The 19,381-nt window shown below is 34.3% G+C and overlaps 2 protein-coding genes across 2 annotated transcripts; one reads left to right on the top strand and one right to left on the bottom strand.

The window, feature by feature from the left end:
- Window positions 1,363-9,022, top strand: LOC109834240. Its single transcript, XM_020402218.1, has 4 exons — window positions 1,363-1,567; window positions 1,832-1,902; window positions 7,509-7,595; window positions 8,675-9,022. Exons 1-4 carry the CDS (start codon window positions 1,471-1,473, stop codon window positions 8,696-8,698), a joined length of 279 nt encoding a protein of 92 aa, XP_020257807.1. The 5' UTR covers window positions 1,363-1,470; the 3' UTR covers window positions 8,699-9,022.
- Window positions 9,801-18,817, bottom strand: LOC109835190. The gene is made up of 7 exons (XM_020403176.1): window positions 18,470-18,817; window positions 17,295-17,372; window positions 17,048-17,082; window positions 16,887-16,942; window positions 16,371-16,472; window positions 14,820-14,903; window positions 9,801-10,210 (listed from the first exon to the last, which is right to left on the bottom strand). The coding sequence occupies exons 1-6, from the start codon at window positions 18,815-18,817 to the stop codon at window positions 14,845-14,847; spliced, it is 678 nt and encodes a 225-aa protein (XP_020258765.1). The 3' UTR covers window positions 9,801-10,210; window positions 14,820-14,844.

Below are 19,381 nucleotides of genomic sequence, written 5' to 3' on the forward strand. Positions count from 1 at the left end.
ATTATATGACATTATGTTGTAAAGAATATTACATTGTTTAATAATTAATATCATCTTAGTAATAAAAATTTGGATGGTATAAATTAAAAATACTATTATTTAGAAAAAATAATTTATATAAAATATTGGATCCTTGAAATATATGAGACATTTACTTTCCAACAAAAAGTGCATGACTCATAAATTACAAAGATCCAATATTTTATCGCACTATGTTTATAATGTCCAATTTTTATGTCTAAGACGATATTATAATATCATAAAGGGTAATAATCGTTATAATATAAAAAATCCTATTTATAATATTATTAATAATTATAATTATGTACAATATTTTATTAAATAAATAATTTTACTATTTCATTAAAATTAATAATTATTTTATATTAAATTATAATATATTTATTAATTTTATTATCATTATAAATTATTAGAATATTCTAGCGAGTGGCCAAATATTTTGAAGAAAAGAAGAGAAAAATATATGTCTCATAAATTTAAAGGATCCAAATTTTTTATATACATTAATTTTCTAAAATAAAAGTATTTTTAACTTATAAAAACCAAATTTTTATTACTAAGATGATATTAATTATCGAATAAGGTAATATTCTTTACAACATAAATAAATAACCCATATTTATACTATTATTAAAAGTTATAAATAACCCATATTTATATTTATACTATTATTAAAAAAGGAAATCAAAAGTTTTGACATGAATATTCTCTTTTATAAGTAGTATAGATTTAACTAAACTCCAATTCTTGAACGTATAGTGGAGGTCGTGGATCGTAATTAATTTATTACAACTTGAAAGTTTAGTATCTTACTAGCAAGTAAACTAAATAAAGGCAGAAATTAAAGACATACATAGTGAGGGTATGTTTAGCAAACCTTCAAAAGTGGGTCAGGTTAACTGGGCTAGAACTTAACCTGGCCCAGCATTAAATGCTTTGCAGATTGGTAAAAAATTGGGCCAATGTTAGCCCTATTTTCGTAAGCTAAAAAAGCCTTTTAAACCAGTTTTAGTTAGGACCAGCTCACGGTCTAACCTAAAATCAGTTTAGAATAAGACTGCGTCAGGACTCGTCTTGACCTATTTTTTATTATTTCGCTGAGAAAAATTCCTTAAGGACCCAAAATATGGGACCAATAGGTGGGACAAGTGAGGTGTCCCCCTCCTATTGGATAATGAGTTGGCCATCATTAATGATGGCCAACTCATTATCCAATAGGAGGGGGACACCTCACTTGTCCCCCCTATTGGTCCCATATTTTGGGTCACTGTAGCAAAGCTCTTTTGCTAAACACAACCTAAATTATTAAACAATTCTGAGGCAAAGGAGAATTTCATAGGGGTAGCTGCGCAAAATTCTCCATCTCCTCAAAAATCAAATATTAGGCAAAAATCCCTAGATCAGGTCTATTTTCCCCCCCGATCAACGTAATCTCGTTCGTGAGCAGCCATGGCAGCAGCGTGCAGCGCTCGCTTCATCCCCTCCGCCTCTCTTCTCGCTCGCCACGGGCCAACCTCGCCCTCGTCCGGCCTCGCCGGCGCCGCTGTTAAACTTACATTTTGCCCCCGCCTCAAAAACGATTTCCTTAAAAGACCCTTCCGCGTTTCATATGTTTTCGCTTTGTATTAACATTCTATCTTGGATCTGGGACTTGATTGAGATACTTGGGTCCTTACAATTACAAGATCTGCTGCTCGCTGGATCGCCTGTGAATTTTATGTGTTAGAATTAGTTCTTGGTATCATCATCATAAATTTAGGTTTTAGGGTTTCCTTTTTTGGTAACTTATTTGTGTGTTTTCTTTTGGTAGATCATCATGGACCCCCACGGATTAACATCTGGGAAGATCCAATGAGCCCATCCAAATGGAAAGAGGAGCATGTAAAATTTTCTTCCCTCCTTTTTTTCAATTATTTGTTTTTGCAGTTTTTTTTTATGTAGCAAATCTTGAAATGAGAATTATTTTCCAGTAATAGCAGATTCAAGGTAATTACTATTTGGCGTTAGTATACATATGTGGATCCAGTATTTCGAACAAGAACAATTTTTCAAAACAGCCCCATTTCATTTTTTTATTTTTAAAATCGACCCATTTTTTTATTTACCAAAACCGACCCGTTTTTTACCACGTCAGCCTAATCACCCTACTAAACAGTCGGGTTGCCAACCCCGACTATTTAGGACATAAAATTTTAGGGTTTAAGGCTTATAATTGGGGTTTAACACCCTCCTAAATAGTTGGGGTTGGCAACCCCGACTGTTTAGGAGGGTGATTAGGCTGACGTGGCAAAAAACGGGTCGGTTTTGATAAATAAAAAAAATGGGTCGATTTTAAAAATAAAAAAAATGAAATGGGGCTGTTTTGAAAAATTGTTCTTCGAACAAACATTTTAATATCCCGGTGTCCAAAGCTTTTATGTTAGTCAGGAACTCGGTAATGATGGATTTTTTCTGTGATTCAGCATAAAAGTGTTGTTCTACTTGAGGAAAAGATCTAGCAGGTTCCTCTCATACAGTTTTTAATTCACGTAATTCTACTCATTTGTGGTAATTAAAAAATGAATAGTATTAGTAGGTTAGAGATTTCAATTTGTTGCATCCTTTCGTATTTATATTCATTCAAGCTCTTAGTATAGAGCCGTAGGGTTAAGTTAAGTGGAAATTGCTTTTGAAGTTAGACTAAATGGCTTTGAATAATATGTATATATGGGCGCCATTTTTTTAATGTAATTTTCTATTTCTTCCGAATCAAATTTGAAGAGAACTTTGAGAAACTGTTCATCATCTGTAATTTCTTTCATGTTAGATGTCTAACTCTATCAAGATTAAATTACCAAAGGCTTTCTTGGTTTGAAAATACCATAAATACAACTTGTTTATTGTAATCTATTATTCATCCACCTTGATTTTCGCACTACTCTCAATCATCCCATACTTGTGTAAAGAGTTAGAACAATTTGGGGTTCTTCTTAATCAAGAGTTAGTACTTTAAACCCAACCAAAGGGACAAACGATTAAATAGTTTGGAATTTCATGTTAGGGCTTATCTAGCAGGTAGGGCTGAGCATTCAGTTGGTCAGCTCGGTTTTGGCCGAACTTGGCCAAACTAAAACTGACTTTGACTTCAGAACCGCACTGAACTGCAGCTGTTTGGGTCATTGCGGACTTGGTTATATCAGTTTTAACTAGAAGCTGAAGCATATGACGTGTCAAACTACAATCCATTATATTTAGCAAACTCAGAATATAACAGCCTGATTTTATTGGTGGTTACCAAGGGACAAGCACCCGATGTAGCAACTACTGTTGTTTCTCACGATACTTTTTATGCAAACCAAACCAACGAATCAACATACAACAACAACCAACGAATCAACATGATGATACATAATCCAAGATTTTAAGATATAAATTATGTAATCAACATGGTGATACATAATCCAAGATTTTAAGATGATACATAATCCAGGTTATTAAAATATAAATTATGTCTCAAATTCAAAGCCACAAATTAGGAACCTTTAATTGAATGCACCAATTTCTAATTGTATTCGATTAGCGATTCTTGAAGATCTGTAGATTTTTAATATTCTATTGAACAAAAGCAAAGGAGTTTCTCACTATAAAATTCACCTTAAAAATATTTTATTCAAGAAATTATATAGAGACAACACCTGTTCTCACTAAAACCACCTCTTAAGTTGTCTCGTTCAATCAGGATTTTAAATAATTCCTCTATACCAAAACCAATCCGTCTGAGTTCAAGAAAGCAAATAGAAACAAATACTAACTCCACCTTCTTATTTCTCTTTAGAAACTCCATCCAAGTCCTTTAGGAACAAAAGTTTTATAATTTCATTATGCATGGTGATGAATATTGATGATAAGGAATTGCTCACAACAAAAGCACTATACCTCCACCAAGCAAATATGAAGTTGAAGATGTATGTTGAGAAGGGGTTGCTCTGACATTGGTTAGTTTTTGGTTTTGGTCTGAAGTCAAATCTGAAGTCGAAGGATTGGGAACATGGTTGGAGATGATGAGATGTGCAGGGACTCAAAGAGACGTCAGAGAAGAAGAGAGGAAGACAAATGGTTCTTCATTCTGTTGCTAATACTTAGGAGTTCAATAAACCATGATTGTGTTATGAAAGGAAAACATTATCTGAACATGATTGGATGAGAGTCAATCAGGATATGACTATTTAAAACCCTATAACTGTATAACCCAAACCCATTCACCTTGAAAACCTCGGTCGGTGCCCGCACGGGTTTAATTTTGTTCAACCCAAACTGACCCCAATTCAATGTAGAACCAAACCGAACTGCCAAAGTTTGGGCAGTTTGGTCGGTTAAGTCGGTGTGAGCCAAACTGTGCTCACCCCTACTAGCAGGCTTTGCAAACCTGTCAATGAGTGTTTGAACACTTAGAGCTATAACTAAGGAAAAGGATTATCCGTGCACTTATAATATTTTTTTTCAGGAAGAATCTTTGGTGCAACCACTTAATGTCTTAATCTAATATAAGTATTGCCAAATAGATCGTTCATCTATTGGTGTGGAATATGTGGATATGTGTCAGGAAATCTACATTCATCAGCCTCAACTGGGATCCTTTTACACATAGGTTGAATGTAGATGAATAAATTGGATAATCTGAGAATAGTAGGAAAAAGTTTACATGCGTGGAATTTAACCTGAAGCTGGTGAGCCTTGCGCTGTGAATCGGGAACAACAAGGTAATCCTATACCTTGGAAGCATAGACACTTCCATTATGAAGCCCTGTCCTGTGGGCACCACATCATACATGATACTTCTTCCACTTGTTTTTGGTGCATTGTTCGGAATACGTCTTTGTTTTTGTCCACTTAAGAAACTTAGATTATTTTTTAATATCTTTTAACACTTCTTATCTGCTTTCTTGTTGGATGCTTTTTTATTTATCTTATTTAAAGCTAAATAACTATGCAGCTCATCTATATATTATGATATTACACTTTCATCCATTGAGAAATTTTAAAAAAAAGCCGCTGCACGCTTTTGATATTTTTAACATTATCACCACCTCATGCTGTTTCATTCATCAACCTCTACAGTTTTCAATATTTTCCTATAGTGCCCTTTCCATTCTGAACCTTCACATGCATAATTTAGACTTTAAATTTATATGTTAGAAGGTGTGAAATTAACGTGATGTAAATCATTATTTTAATATCTTTAACACTTCCTATCTGCTTTCTTGTTGGATGTTTTTTTGTTATCTTATCTTAAGGTAAATAACTATGCAGCTTACCTATATACTATATAGTATGTTATTTACACTTTCAGCCATTGAGAAGTCAAAAAAACCGCTGCACGCTTTGATATTTTTAACATTATCACCACTTATCATTCATCAACCTCTACAGTTTCTCAATATCATATAGTGCCCTTTCCATTCTGAACCTTTACATGCATAATTTAAGCTTTAAGAGAGATCTATTTTCCAAGGACAAGTGTTGTTTCCTTTGGTGATGTATGTCAACACTAATATATGAGTTTGGTTACTTTATTGCAGAAAAGGCTTCATGTCTGAAAAACTAAATTTATATGTTAGAAGGTGTGAAATTAATGTGACTGTTACCTCTTATAATGCCACATCACCTCAACTTTTTCAAAATCCTTTTGGTGAAAAGCTTGAGCAAATTTTTTTTTGAGACTGCAGAGAAAAATCAAACTACAATCAAAGGGTGTGTTAGGAACTATTTCTGGATGCATTTCAATATAGGATTTCTAGGCGCAGATCTCAACATGTGGAACAGTGCTTGCTTGTCATTTTCCCTCTCCAAGTAACAGGAGTGACCCCCTTGAGTTATGTAAGAGCTAATACTGCACATCAGATGACATCACTTATAAGATCAAATTTTACTAACCAGACCTTGCGTATATGACTAGCTGCAGAATGTAGTTTTACATTGTGTGTTTTTGTGCGAGTGTGTGTGGTTGGAGTGTCCCAGTATATATAGAATAGAACATGAGAGTAAATGCATTGATCCATTGGATCATGCAGAAAATTGTGATACTAAAACTGGCAGAAACTTCACACCTGGTTAAGCAGAAAATAAAGGACGTGTGCAATACAGCTGCCTGGGGTCCAGAAGTTCTCATCTACAGATAATTATGACTTGAAAAAGTGCTGTATCACCTGCAATTAAATATAGCTGATGTAATATTATTTAAAACTTTTCAAAGATATGCAACCTGTGAAAGTTATTCTAGTGATAAGGTTCATGAGTATTTTCATATATGAAGCATCAACTAACACAACAGTTCAAAATTTTCTGCTATCTAAGCTGGCATGCATTGCCTATCTGTGGTAGGCTTAATTCCTGAGCATGATGCATCAGAAGACGAAGCTTTGGCAACAAAGTTCCTTGAAGTTATGTTTAGTTTGAGTTGCTTACAAGCTAGAGTTAGTATATACGTAAAAACTGTGGTTTCTTTCATTTCTAAATGAGTACACAAACTGAAGAAAGAGTAAGTTTGTAAACCATAATTGTAGAGAGAAATATCTGTTGGACGCTGGGGTCCTCCAACTTCAAATACTTGCCCGGAAAAAGCTGCAGTTCCAAAACTTTTGGAGCTCACTCGGGGTTTCACTGCCTTCAATATCATCGCAGTCAACTAGTCAAGGTACAAATTAGGAGTTTCTTTTACAGACTTCATAAACCCAGTTCAGAAAGCTATATCAAGTTGCATGTGCACATTATAGAGTTTAACTGGAAAGCTTGAAATATATTACTTTGTCATTCATTGGATTCTAATTTACATTTGCATCTTCCTGCTCGAAGTTTAATTGTCATCATCATAGACGCCTTTCCTTTCTTTTAAAACATGATCGATTATGGAGGATGTCAGAAAGTTAAGAACATTTGACAGTTTTTACCACTTGCGGCTATAAGCTTACTTGGAATTGATGACAATATACAAAAGTTCATCATAGCTTGCTTTAAATTAATGGAGATTAATTCTTGAATAGCCTTGACATTCTATTTTTGGGCAATTTGTATACAGCTTATCCATTGAAGTTATGTGAAGGGATGGCAACTATTGAAACCCCTCTTTTGTTTAAGGGTTAATTGCAATAGACCCCCTGTAGTATCGCCGACTTGCAGATAGAGCCCTTTTAGTTTTATTTGTGCGGATAGACCCCCTATAGTATTTGGCCAAGTGCGGATAAACCCCATCATTGCTCTTTTTTGACTTTTTTAAGAGTACAAAAAGTTTAGCAATTGGGGTCTATTAGCACAAATAGAACTACAGGGAGTTAATCTGCAATCAGGTGAGACTACAAAGGGTTTATCTATACTTAACCCTTTATTTAATAATTGTTACTCAGTCATTATTCTCATAGTTTTTATTAATACATTTTGAATTTAAACTTGCCTTTTTACATTGTGAATCTGTGATGGGTAGTCAATTATGCGTCATTTTGAATTTCTTGCAGTTCGTGTTAGCCAGTTTAAGTGGATGGGGTCTGCTAATTTATGGTGGATTCAAGGTATTCGGTGGAAAGAATGACAAGAAAGATGAGGTATGCATCTCAACTTGAGCTTTGAAGCTGCATTTTTTCCCCACTAATTTGCACGATTAGTAATGCAGATTGGAGTAATTTTATTGGTAGAACCGTACTTTTTTAGATCTTTGAAACTGTTTTAGGTCTTCTTATGTGGTGAAATTATGAACCTTCACAAGCACAAGTGATTAAAAGAATCTGTAAAGCAATAATTAGGAAATCACTGGAACGAGGTTATCTTTTTCACAGATAACTAGCTTTAGTTGCAAGCACGAGTCTCAGCTGAAATGGATAGCAAATGCCCTGGAGATCAGACACTTTAGAACTTTAGGTTCTTGGATGTCCCCGACACTAAATATTTTGATTCCATTTTACACATTCCTTCCCTATGTTGGCTCCAACAGCGTTTTCCTTATTTATTTTCCTTTTGAGGATATTTACTATAACATGCTTCACCTGTTCTTGACAATCTTAAAGTCTTACTTATCCATTGGAGCATATGAGCCTTCAGGATGAAGAGATGAATAATTTGCTAAATAATACATTTTCTCTTACCCTTTTTGTCTTGATGCAATTCTAGTCTTTAAGGAGGTTGAAATGGTTGCATGAACGATTAAGTGTCGCTGCATAGTATGTAGGCCTACTTGGAAGTGTTGAAGGATTGCCTAACGCAAAAGTGCCTTGATCAAACTTTATTGGGCTATCTGCTATGTCGATATGTAATAGGTTACTGCACATGGACCCCTGTAGTATTGCTGATTTGAACTTAGCACCCCTGCAGTTTCATTGTAGCAGACAAACCCTTAGGTTAACTTTTTGACTCTTTTACCCTCAAATGCACTCACTAATTTTACTTGAGCAATATCTGTCAAAATTCCATGAAGGGTAAAAGAGTAAAAAAATTTAACCCAGGGGGATTACCTGGAACAATGAAACTACAGAAGTAGTATGTTGAGAACAGCAATACTGCAGGGGGTCTATGCAATTAACCTTATAATATAAGGAAGTTCTTTACAAACTATCTTTATAATATAAGGAAGTTTTATTGCTGTTCTCAGCTTCATATCAAATTTAGTTATTTCTTTCAATTGTCACAGGTGATTCCAGCTGCTGCGAGTTAAATTCTGGTGGTCACAAGAGGTTACCGAAGAATTATTTGAGAAATAAGCCTTTTGCCAAAGTACGGTAGCACCTCCAAGAAGATGCCTTAACCTTTTAAAGTTCATCGACTGTGTTGTGTTTTATGCATAACTTTGGATGAAGGGATGCTGATATATATATTTTTCTTTGTTGTATGGGCATTGTATTTTGATGTAACCATATTTTCTCCCTGATTTTCCCCCCTGATGAGTTGCCATGAATGGTACTGCAAATGCTTGTATAGCTCTTAGAGCTCGCAATGCATAAACTGCAAATAATAATTTACTTGCATTCCCCTTTACGGACATTTGGATTTTAGTTGATGGTATGATAATTATGAGAAAAGGGAAATATCAATAGGTCTGTTACAAGTACAAAGAGAAAATGGACCGGGCAGGGTACGTATGTTAGGCCTCTTTTTAACTGTTTGTTTATCTATTTTTGAACGGGCAAAAATAGATCATCCAAGACTATTTTCCTCCTGAGAGTATTGTCGACATTAGCAGAAAATATCTCTAGGCAGCGACATAATATTCTCCCTATGGTTCTGCCATCAAAACCAATTTCTTTCTTTCATAATGCAGGTGTTTTTCCTTTACCATGGGAGGCGAAGGGAAAATGAGTATTCTCCGGGAACTAGTGAAGTCGAGTGGTTTTTTCTTTTAATAAATGGATGTTGACTAATATTTGGTCTCGCCGCTACAAAGATGAGATATATCCGTCGAATCTTTAAAGCCTGTGTGCTAAAACTCCAGTAAATATTTCGTTGCTCTTTCTAGTTTGTTGGAGCATTTTTGGCAAATTTGTTACTTCGCCACATATAATCCAACAAAAAAAAAATATAGGATACCACGAACTTATTTTTCAATGGATTATAAACCATGATACTTGTGATACTACAAAATCCAAGGCCTTATTCAGTAGTAACTCACCACCAACTCCGTAATGATGTTTTATATTCACCATTTGCTAGCAAATGCTCTACTATTAAAAATGAATTATAATCTACTACATTTATCAAATACTTTATATTATGATTCATTGAATTATAATCCATCTGTGGATTATAATCGAAATGGCTTAAAATCCATAATTCCCAAACATGCTTTTATTCTCAATCCTCACGTCATATCCATATCATACAGAATCACAACTTAACGTCTAAACTGGTACATCCAATAATTCACTTACAAAATCATCAGTGATTTTAACAAAATTATTTACAGAATACAATTCCAACTACAGCGATGCCTAGGTAACTAAACTAATAAAAATATGCAAGTTACACGCAAGGTAGGTAGGAGGCCAAGCCATCAGCAATAATTTCAATAGTTGATCTGAACTGTATGAAAGTCGCCAGAACTTGAACATTTGAGCCGCGTTACTTCTCCGGCAATATATCAGGATATTGAAGTCGAAATTTAGAAAACACAGCTTCGACACAATGAATAGTAGAAACCCAAGGGAATCATTTGCATCGCTCTTGCCTGATTCTGATAAACCAAATTTGCTAGCAGTAGGTATGATAAAGATCAGAAAATAAATAGAGGCAAGCATTTTGTTAAGAGACGGTTCCCCCAACCGCGGTGATAATTACGAGTTAATAGACAAAGATAGAGGATTTGAATTTACGCCCCTTGTTTATATATATATATATTTTAATTAAGCCCTTGTTCAAAAAAGTTTCAAAGCCATATCAATGAGTTCCAAAAAGAAGTTGGAAAATTTCATTAACATTTACCTACGTTTTAAGAATAATTATAATTATACTACTCTCTCCCACACTTGCACACTACAAAAGAGAGGACTCAGGAGCGTGGGCTCTCTTGATGAGTCATCAATTTTGAAAAAAGTTAAACAATAGACCCCACATTTTTCTCCCTTGTAGTGTAAAAATAGCATGTAGTTATCACTACTCATATTTTAATATTACTTCGCTCAAAATACTTGTAGTTCAATTAACGGTTTGTAGGAAAATTCAAAATTTTATCCATAGAATTTTTTTCTCTCCAATTACATCTCCCTCTTTTTACCCGTCCTTCCATTTTTCTCAGCTTATAATGAAAGTAAAATGTTTCATTATACATCTATTAAAAAGTACGATTGTGCAAAAATAACATAGTATAATATATAGTAAAGCAAAATGTTGTCATGTACCAATAAGAATTTGCACTAAAAATTACTAAGCTCTAATATTTGTTCCAAAAAAATCATTATGCATTGTATACTCATTTACGATAGTAAAAAAATCATTATGCATTGTATACTCATTTACGATAGTTTTTCTATATATATATATATATGAGCAATATGGGTATGCTTGGTACCAAGCACAAAAAGTTGTGCTTGGTAGTGATGTGTCACATCCCTCTCCACTCATTCAAATATGAGACCACATTCACATGGGTAGTGAGTGGATGAGGATGTGACACATCACTACCAAGCATAAAATTTGTGGCTTGGTACCAAAGCATTTCCCATTTCTCTGCTCTCTCTGCTCTTCAATTGCGTCTCCAATGCTCTCTCTCGGTCTATATATCATACTAGTATATATATATATATATATATATATATATATATATATATAATATATTAAGGAGTTTTTTTATTGTTCAATTTAAATAAGAGTTTTATGTATGGACAAATATGACACATTTTAGCATAAATGTTAAAATGGTCAATTGCTCACAGATCCTATCGTGTTGTTGTGTTGTCACTTATTAACATGTAAATTTGATTTTGGAAGATAAGACTCCCTGCGTGAAATACTTTTGACTCTTTTACCTTGTGGACCCTATCAGCCACAAACAATTTTCTTTTTCCCCTCTCCCTCCCTTTCACCCATCCACACACTCAAATCCCCTTACTTTTCACATATCTATCTAACTACACAGCATGTTCGCTTTACTAATTAGGACATTTATGTCTTTGTAGAGGCACAGAGCAAAACTTCTATAAATATTATTATAGATACTATAAAAAAGCTTTGAATCCTAGTGAAAGAGGAATACAAGACATATAAACTCATCCATTGAGGAGAGCTAGCTCGAAAAAAAATCAATCAGCTAATGGTTATCAATTAGTAACTGCAAATTGTCCTCAACCAAAACCACCCAACTATACTTCTAGTTCTTTGTATAGAAAGGAACAGTTACACAACTTTCTTTCCCTCACTCTCCTTTGGCTTCTTGATGAGAGAGAATAATTAGTTTAAGGGTGGGGGTGATTGTTATTCTTATATGTTCATCTATTTCCAGTGCAAGTATAGTTCTAATGGGAGATATCCAATGATCTTGGCTGCTTCAGACGAGTTGCCAATTCTCAGATCTAGCTCTTTATTAATATCTCATCCCCTCTTTAACGTTTCTTCAATAACTCTTTTTTTCTTTCACTAATTGATTTTTCTCAGCTAGCTCTCTTAGCTGGGTGATTTTATGTATGTCGCTTTCCTCTTCCACTGGGATTGAAAGCTTTTTTATCATGTCTACAATAACATCCATAGAAGCTTGGCTCCCTGCCTCTACAAAGACATGCATGTCCTCACTAGTAGAAAGGGTGGTGTTGGATAGATGGATGGGCGGGGTGGGGGTGGTTAGGGGGGAGTGTAGGTGGGTACGTAACACTGTAGGTGAACAGGTGAACTGGAGAGAGGGCGAGAGAGACGAACAGAGGAGAAAATTATTCTTTTCTCTTTTTGACAGATGATCCCTTGAGAATAAAAGAGTAAAAAAATATCTCATTTAGGGGGTCTACATGCCAAAATCAAACTTAATGAGTAATAAGTGGCATGACCAATACTACAGAGGATCCAAGTGGAACTAACCAAATTTAACTCAATATTAAGATGCTGGTAAAATAACCTCAAGGGTTCCCAATTTCCTCAAGACCAGAAGCTATTTTTTTATTTTTTAGTTTTTTTGAGATAAAATAGTGAGGTGAAGCTCCCTATGTTTCATTTATAAGAAATTAAGGAAATCCAAAAGATTACATAGTAACAGAAACTCACGAAGAGCTCATATAATATTTGTACCTTCAATAAAAACAACTTAACCAAATTAATCTAAAAGACTCAAATGGGTTGCAAACAATTGAGGTTTTTCGGATGCACACTCTAGTCCCCTTGACCATATACAAGAATGATCCTATCTGAGATGCTACTTCCTCTTCCATACAATTTACATGAACTTGTTATTCTACCACCCTCTGCTCTAGCCAATGTCGATCTAAATTGTCAACATGTTTTTTTTCTAAATTACCCATTGTCCAGTTATTGCGGCTTCGCACTCTAGACCCTACCTGTACTCGAGAGATCCAAACTGGGGCTTTTCTCTTTCATTAAACAATTTATGTCAACTTGGCATCATAGCATCATTTGCCCTAGCCAATGTCCATCTATGCTGTCAACATACTTTCCTTTTCAACCAAATGATTTATATCGACTTTGCATCTTAGCCCCCTTGACTTTTGCTACCGTCAATCTAAAAAATGAGATTATATAAATCTCTCTTTTGGTCAAACAAAGTACTCGCTCAAACACTCTTGCCCCTGGCTTTTATCTGTGTTTAACTAAAATTCAACAGTACTACCCGGTTGTTTAATAATTTTCTGGATCCAGCATCTTAGACCTCTCGGCTTTCAGCGGGCATAGATCTAAACTAAAGTAACACTCCTCATTCCAATAGAACCCCTGTGTTCTACTTGAATACCTAATCACTGCAAATTTCAACAATACTCTTCATTTATTCTCTAATTTTCTCGATCCAACACCTTAGCTCCCTCAATTTTCAGCGGGCACGGATACAAACTAAAGAACACTCCTTACTCCAATAGAACCCGTGTTCTACTTGGATATTTAATCACTGCACATCTGACACTCGGAGGTATTACCACACAACTTCTTTGAGTAAGGCACTTTGTCCAAATAGATTTATAAATTAGGGACTTAAACCAATTTCCAGCAGAAAACAATTAAAAAAATCTTAAAGGGTACCTACTGCGGCTGCATCAGATATGGTCTTTACTTGAAACCATGATAAACACACTATAATCTGGGGAATTTAACAGAAATAATAAGCATACATCATATTATTGCTTGCCCAACCAAAAGAGTTGCTAGATCACCAGGAGCATACTCTGTCGTTATATTAATCATTTTGTAAATCGGTTGTTGGATAGTTCTTGACCTAAAGAACAACATGCATCTTTTAAGAATACGATCAGATGATTATCCAATCCATAACATATATATTTATCTCTAATTCAAACTTCAGTAAACTCTTTTGTCCATGTTTATATGTAATGAGATATTTTAAGAATATCTCCAATTGCAAACTTCAGCAAACTCTTTTTACCATGTAGGATAGTTCTTGACCTAAAGAACAACATGCATCTTTTAAGAATACGATCAGATGATTATCCAATCCATAACATATATATTTATCTCTAATTCAAACTTCAGTAAACTCTTTTGTCCATGTTTATATGTAATGAGATATTTTAAGAATATCTCCAATTGCAAACTTCAGCAAACTCTTTTTACCATGTAGGATAGTTCTTGACCTAAAGAACAACATGCATCTTTTAAGAATACGATCAGATGATTATCCAATCCATAACATATATTTATCTCCAATTGCAAACTTCAGCAAACACTTTTTTCCATTTATAATTGGGTTAATTGCACATACCACAGTAAGTACCCATTTTTAACTAATTACCCCGTGATTTTTGTTACTTTTTTACCCCTGAAAGTAAAAAACAATGTCACTCAGATGTAAAAGCACAGGAGCAACTATAACTAAGGGTAAAAAAGTAACAAAATTTTCACTCAGGGGCTATCTGCCAAAATGAAAGTACGTGGGAAATGGGTTCAAAAATATGATACAACAGAGAGCCTAAATGCAAATTAACCCTTATCTTTTTATGAGTTTGAATTATGAGATGGAAATCAAAGTTAATACATCCTAAATGCTTTACATAACTAAAGAGTTGGTCGTCATTGCTTGGTTTTGGTCCATGGGGAAAAGCCCATACTCATCGAATGGATAAAAAACGTGAAGGATGCCAATTCATTGTACAGTAAAACCTGAAAAAAATAATTACCTCGCAAATTAAGGCATACTACTATTCACTCTATGTCCTTCACTTCAGCTTCAATATCAACAACTCCTGTGGAGGAAGCTTTGCCTGAGAAAATCATTTATAGATCATCATACATTAAATTGAAGGCATATCGTAATTTTATCTTACAAAATAAGCAACATTATAACCATCCACTAAGACCTCACACATGCGTCTGCACCCACACCCACACACACATATAAACACAAGATAAACAACCGAAGGCCATAATGTAATTTTAATGTGTATATGAAACTGAACAAAACCACATAAAAGATCAATTTTGAATTCAATTGTGAAGGCAGTTGGAAACTTGGATGCAAATAACAAACAAAATATATCTAGGCTTGTCCAAACTGAAATATAAATTGAATTCTGATCAATAAAAGGACTAGAAGCTGACCTGTGCTCTGCACAAAAACACAAGTTTTTAGTTATTTATTTGGGCCCTTGTCTGTGTGGTGCATAAATACATAAGAAACACATAAGTTACTCATTCTTATTCAAATACCCCATACTTTCAGTATATGCAGAAATAGCAAGTTTTTTCGAAATAGCAGGTTATTGGCTAGAGATAGAAGGGTTAAAAGAAATTGATGAAAAGTGCAAGGGTTTAAAAGCAGACTAAATGAAATTCATTTAGACTAGATTGGATCAAAAATGATTTTATACAAATACTTAAACAGAAGACAATATAATAATGAAGAGCAGTGAAAGCTTACTTCCATTTTGTTGGAAATGGATTTCCACTGCTATCTTATCATCTAAGAGACAATTATGTAAATGTAATATGACAAGTAATTGCCACTTGGTTTAATAGTTTTATTTTCTGAAGGCTAAATGCATGAACTTGGCAATGGTGCTTTTCTGCAAGTTAACTCAAGAATAAAATTTCTTTGAGAGCAAAATCAGCCTTACTTATAGGGCACCGATGTTTCACTAAGCATTTTTCATCTATATACTATCATTAATATTGATCAAGACATGGCATTATATGATTTGATTGATATCATTTCGTGATTGGAGAAAAGAAAAATACTTCAAAGTAGTATGTACAGTAATTTAAATATTGCAGAGGATAAATAATTCAGCTTATATCTTTAGACCTAGTAACCTTATAGCTCATGTAAATTATCTTCAATAACTCTAATAGTCTCATGTAAAGGAAACAATGAGGTCTTAAAACAAAAGTTAATTGGAAATTCTTAATGTTTGTGCAATAACCTAAGTAATAACTATATGGTCCATATGCAAGGACCACCTACAAAAGGAATAATTATGTGACACGTCCCATCAAATACAATTAAGGGAACACAGCCAAACACAGTTTCAATACCTAGGAAATACTAACAACCCATTTCACACTCCAAATAGTGCAGAAAATATAACATTTTAAATATAGGCATTAAGAGGTCATACTTAAAATAACATTTCATGTTCTGTTCCTTACAAATCTTTTTTCTAGATATATAGATAGATGTGTCAATCTCCCCTAAATATAGGCAGTGACGAGATAAGCAAGTAACAAGATACCTATGTCTGAGTGACGTGAAAAGCCCTTGAAGACCTGCTCAGATGTTTTTGGCCGTCCAGAAGAGAATTTTGCGGCTTCCCTTACGAACTTGTTCCCCTGCACTGCAATTTATCAGGATGTTAAGAGCTTATGCAGTCCCCTTATCTTTTCAGCAACACGTCTCTAGAGTACACAAATTTTATGAAGTTTGGATGACAAGAAATAAATACATAAATTATAGCCGAGATTTAACGTGAGAAGTTGGTTCAAATCTTAAGAACCAAAAGTGCCTGAAGTTTGAAAGTTAATTCATGCGCAAATGATGATATGTTTCATATTTTTCATGCTAAAATCTCACAAAAGTAGAGAATAATATTTGACAGATTTAAGTTTGATCAAAACTTGTTTCAATGTTACTATAGCTACACATTTCTCCATATTCCATATATATAATCAAATATTAAGGAAGCATATTTGTGCCCATTATGAATTATTAAATCATATAAAAACTTTAGGAGCTCAAGATGTTAACATACCAGAAAAAGGTTGGGTGCAGAATGGACAAAGCTGTACACCATCATTCAAGGAAGACCTACAAGATCACATATTACCAAAAAGTAAATATCAACAATTGCATAACAATCATAAATAAAGTTGTGACTGAATTATTCAAAGACAGAACTTGCACTAGTCTTACTTAAGTATCTGGAAGTCATTTCCACAGTTGGGGCACTGCAAATGCAAAGCAAAGAGTATGCAAGAAGGATATAATCAGAAAAACACAGATGAAAGAACATTTGTCAATAATTGGAAATAATGAAATTGTCAGCTGAACTTAATGAAATAATGTAGCTACAATTAAACATGATAAAGTTAAACTTGTTCTATTATAAACATGGAAAATGGTGATAGAAATAAACAGCCAGAACCTAAAAATTCCTTACACTGCTTTGAACTATGTCTCGTCCAGCATACCAGAAGAAAACCCCTAATCCCACAATTGGTAGAAGCACTGCAAGGAGCTGTTAAACTTAACATCAGTGCATTTAGAATGAGAAATAAGAAAAAGAGAGCTTTAAAAAACTGTTGAAGCAATAAACAGCTGATGCTAGTTCTTAATCTAAAATCATCGGGAGATGGAAGGTCTACATAATATGCAGTACTAAGGTTCCCTTACACTGCCCATAATTATTTTTTGTTGTTAACCATGGTAACAATTGACCATGTACGCTGCTAAAAAAAGAGTATCTTAACTCAAACTATACTTAATAATGGCCATTTCAAAATACAACAAACTATTTGAATAATGGCGATAATATAGTCAGTCAGTAACAAGTATAGTTCCTTTTGCCACCAATAGGAGGTTGCTTATGCAGATAAAATTTTGTGGATCTTTTCCGACTTTAAAACACAACATGTAGATATCATCACTTCAATATTTACTGTAATATACAATTGCAGTGTTGCTTGGTGCAAAAGAACCTCTTAGCTTGAACTAAGAGGCTCAGAGGCATATACAAGTCTGTTGAAGCATGCAAAAGCATGATATACTAGCAACAAAAGATTAAACAACTTGTCAACATGTGCATGCAGGATCTCCACACAAAATAGGTGCTTATTAATTTTCAAATTCAATTTACAATATTTAAATACCGAAAACAAGTTATACCATGGTACATTAAGAACATTAATAAAAATAATTTTACAGATCCAACCAACGGAGTCAATTGTTCTGCGTAGATTAATAGTGAAACAGTAGATAACAGCAACATAAAGTCCAAGAGTGTTATTTTTAACCCTCATTTACTTATCTTTACTATGTTCCATTGCCTTCTCTGATAATTTCCTCTCATGGTAGAACTTTTTTTCATGCTCTGAACTTGGTGGCAATACACGCAACATTCTACGTACAACTACACTACACATCCAATTTTGCCCCCTTATTTGTTCATGCAACTAACCCTAATAAACGTGAGATTTAGAAGCAAATCTTAAGGACAAGATCTCATCTTTTTCAAAACCCACAAACAAATCCTAAGAACAAGAGATTTACACAAAGAAATTAAGAAAACAGTAATTTATTAAATTCAAACATAGAGAATAAAAGAGGAAAGGTTACCCAGATTGAGACAATGGCATCAATAATCCAACCAAGCTGCCCAGTCATTGAAAGATAAGTCAAGCCCACTGCCAAAGCAAGATTACCCAAAACCCTGTTTGTACTTCCCTTGTCCCAACCGCCGCCGCCGCCATTAAAGCCAGAGCCTTGGTTAGCTCTAACCGCAACCAAGCTCTCTTTCCTCCCTCTTCTCGTCATCAAGATGCCATCTTTCTCAAAACCCACAAACAAAAGAGTTTGTCTCTCTACAAAACACTTCACGGTGAACCCTTTTGAGCCATTTCTTTGTAAAATTCCAATCTTTTTTCTGTTTTTGGGGAGGGCGATTGGGCTTTGAAGAGAGATCATCTTTTAATGATCATTCAGTAGCTAAATGAATTGAAGACTTCATGCTTAATGGGTTTTTTGTTTTGGGTTCTCGGAAGAGATGAGAAGCGTAGAGAGAGTGAAAATGACTTTGCTATTTGTGGATTTTTCTCTCATTTTCCTGGTGTTCAGAAAACAAAAATTAATGTAAAATGCGGTTTATCTTGCGAAGGAAAAGGGTGGAGACCCGTGTGAGTCCTGTACAACGTACACGCGTGTGGCACCCTTTGGCGGTTCGTTTGAAGCATTGCTCAAAGCTCAGGGCTCGCATACAATATCCGTCCTCCTAGTTATTTCCCTTTTCATTTGTAACTTAAGAATTGTTATCGCGGCTTTTGGTAGCTTGGCTAACTCTAGTAGCATGCAATTAAAATTACAACTATAATTATAGAATAATTTTTAGTTATAACATATGACTTATGTTAAAAATAGCTACAAGTTATAGTTATAACTCAGTTGCAACCTACTCAAATTTATTAAAAATTAAAATCATTACTTAATATTTCAAAAAAGAAAATTCATTAAAGATTTAAAATAGTTTACAAA

Source organism: Asparagus officinalis, chromosome 3 (assembly GCF_001876935.1).
Source record: "Asparagus officinalis chromosome 3, Aspof.V1, whole genome shotgun sequence".
Lineage (NCBI taxonomy): Eukaryota > Viridiplantae > Streptophyta > Magnoliopsida > Asparagales > Asparagaceae > Asparagus > Asparagus officinalis.

Bases quoted from the DNA above. Each gene is read 5' to 3' on its own strand.
- LOC109835190 (XM_020403176.1), bottom strand. From the start codon at position 18,817: ATGATCTCTCTTCAAAGCCCAATCGCCCTCCCCAAAAACAGAAAAAAG. The intron at 16,943-17,047 runs GTAAGACTAGTG...GTGATCTTGTAG, and splicing joins AATGACTTCCAGATACTTAA to GTCTTCCTTGAATGATGGTG. The intron at 14,904-16,370 runs GTATCTTGTTAC...TGATTTTCTCAG, and splicing joins TTCACGTCACTCAGACATAG to GCAAAGCTTCCTCCACAGGA.
- LOC109834240 (XM_020402218.1), top strand. From the start codon at position 1,471: ATGGCAGCAGCGTGCAGCGCTCGCTTCATCCCCTCCGCCTCTCTTCTC. The intron at 1,903-7,508 runs GTAAAATTTTCT...AATTTCTTGCAG, and splicing joins CCAAATGGAAAGAGGAGCAT to TTCGTGTTAGCCAGTTTAAG. The intron at 7,596-8,674 runs GTATGCATCTCA...CAATTGTCACAG, and splicing joins AGAATGACAAGAAAGATGAG to GTGATTCCAGCTGCTGCGAG.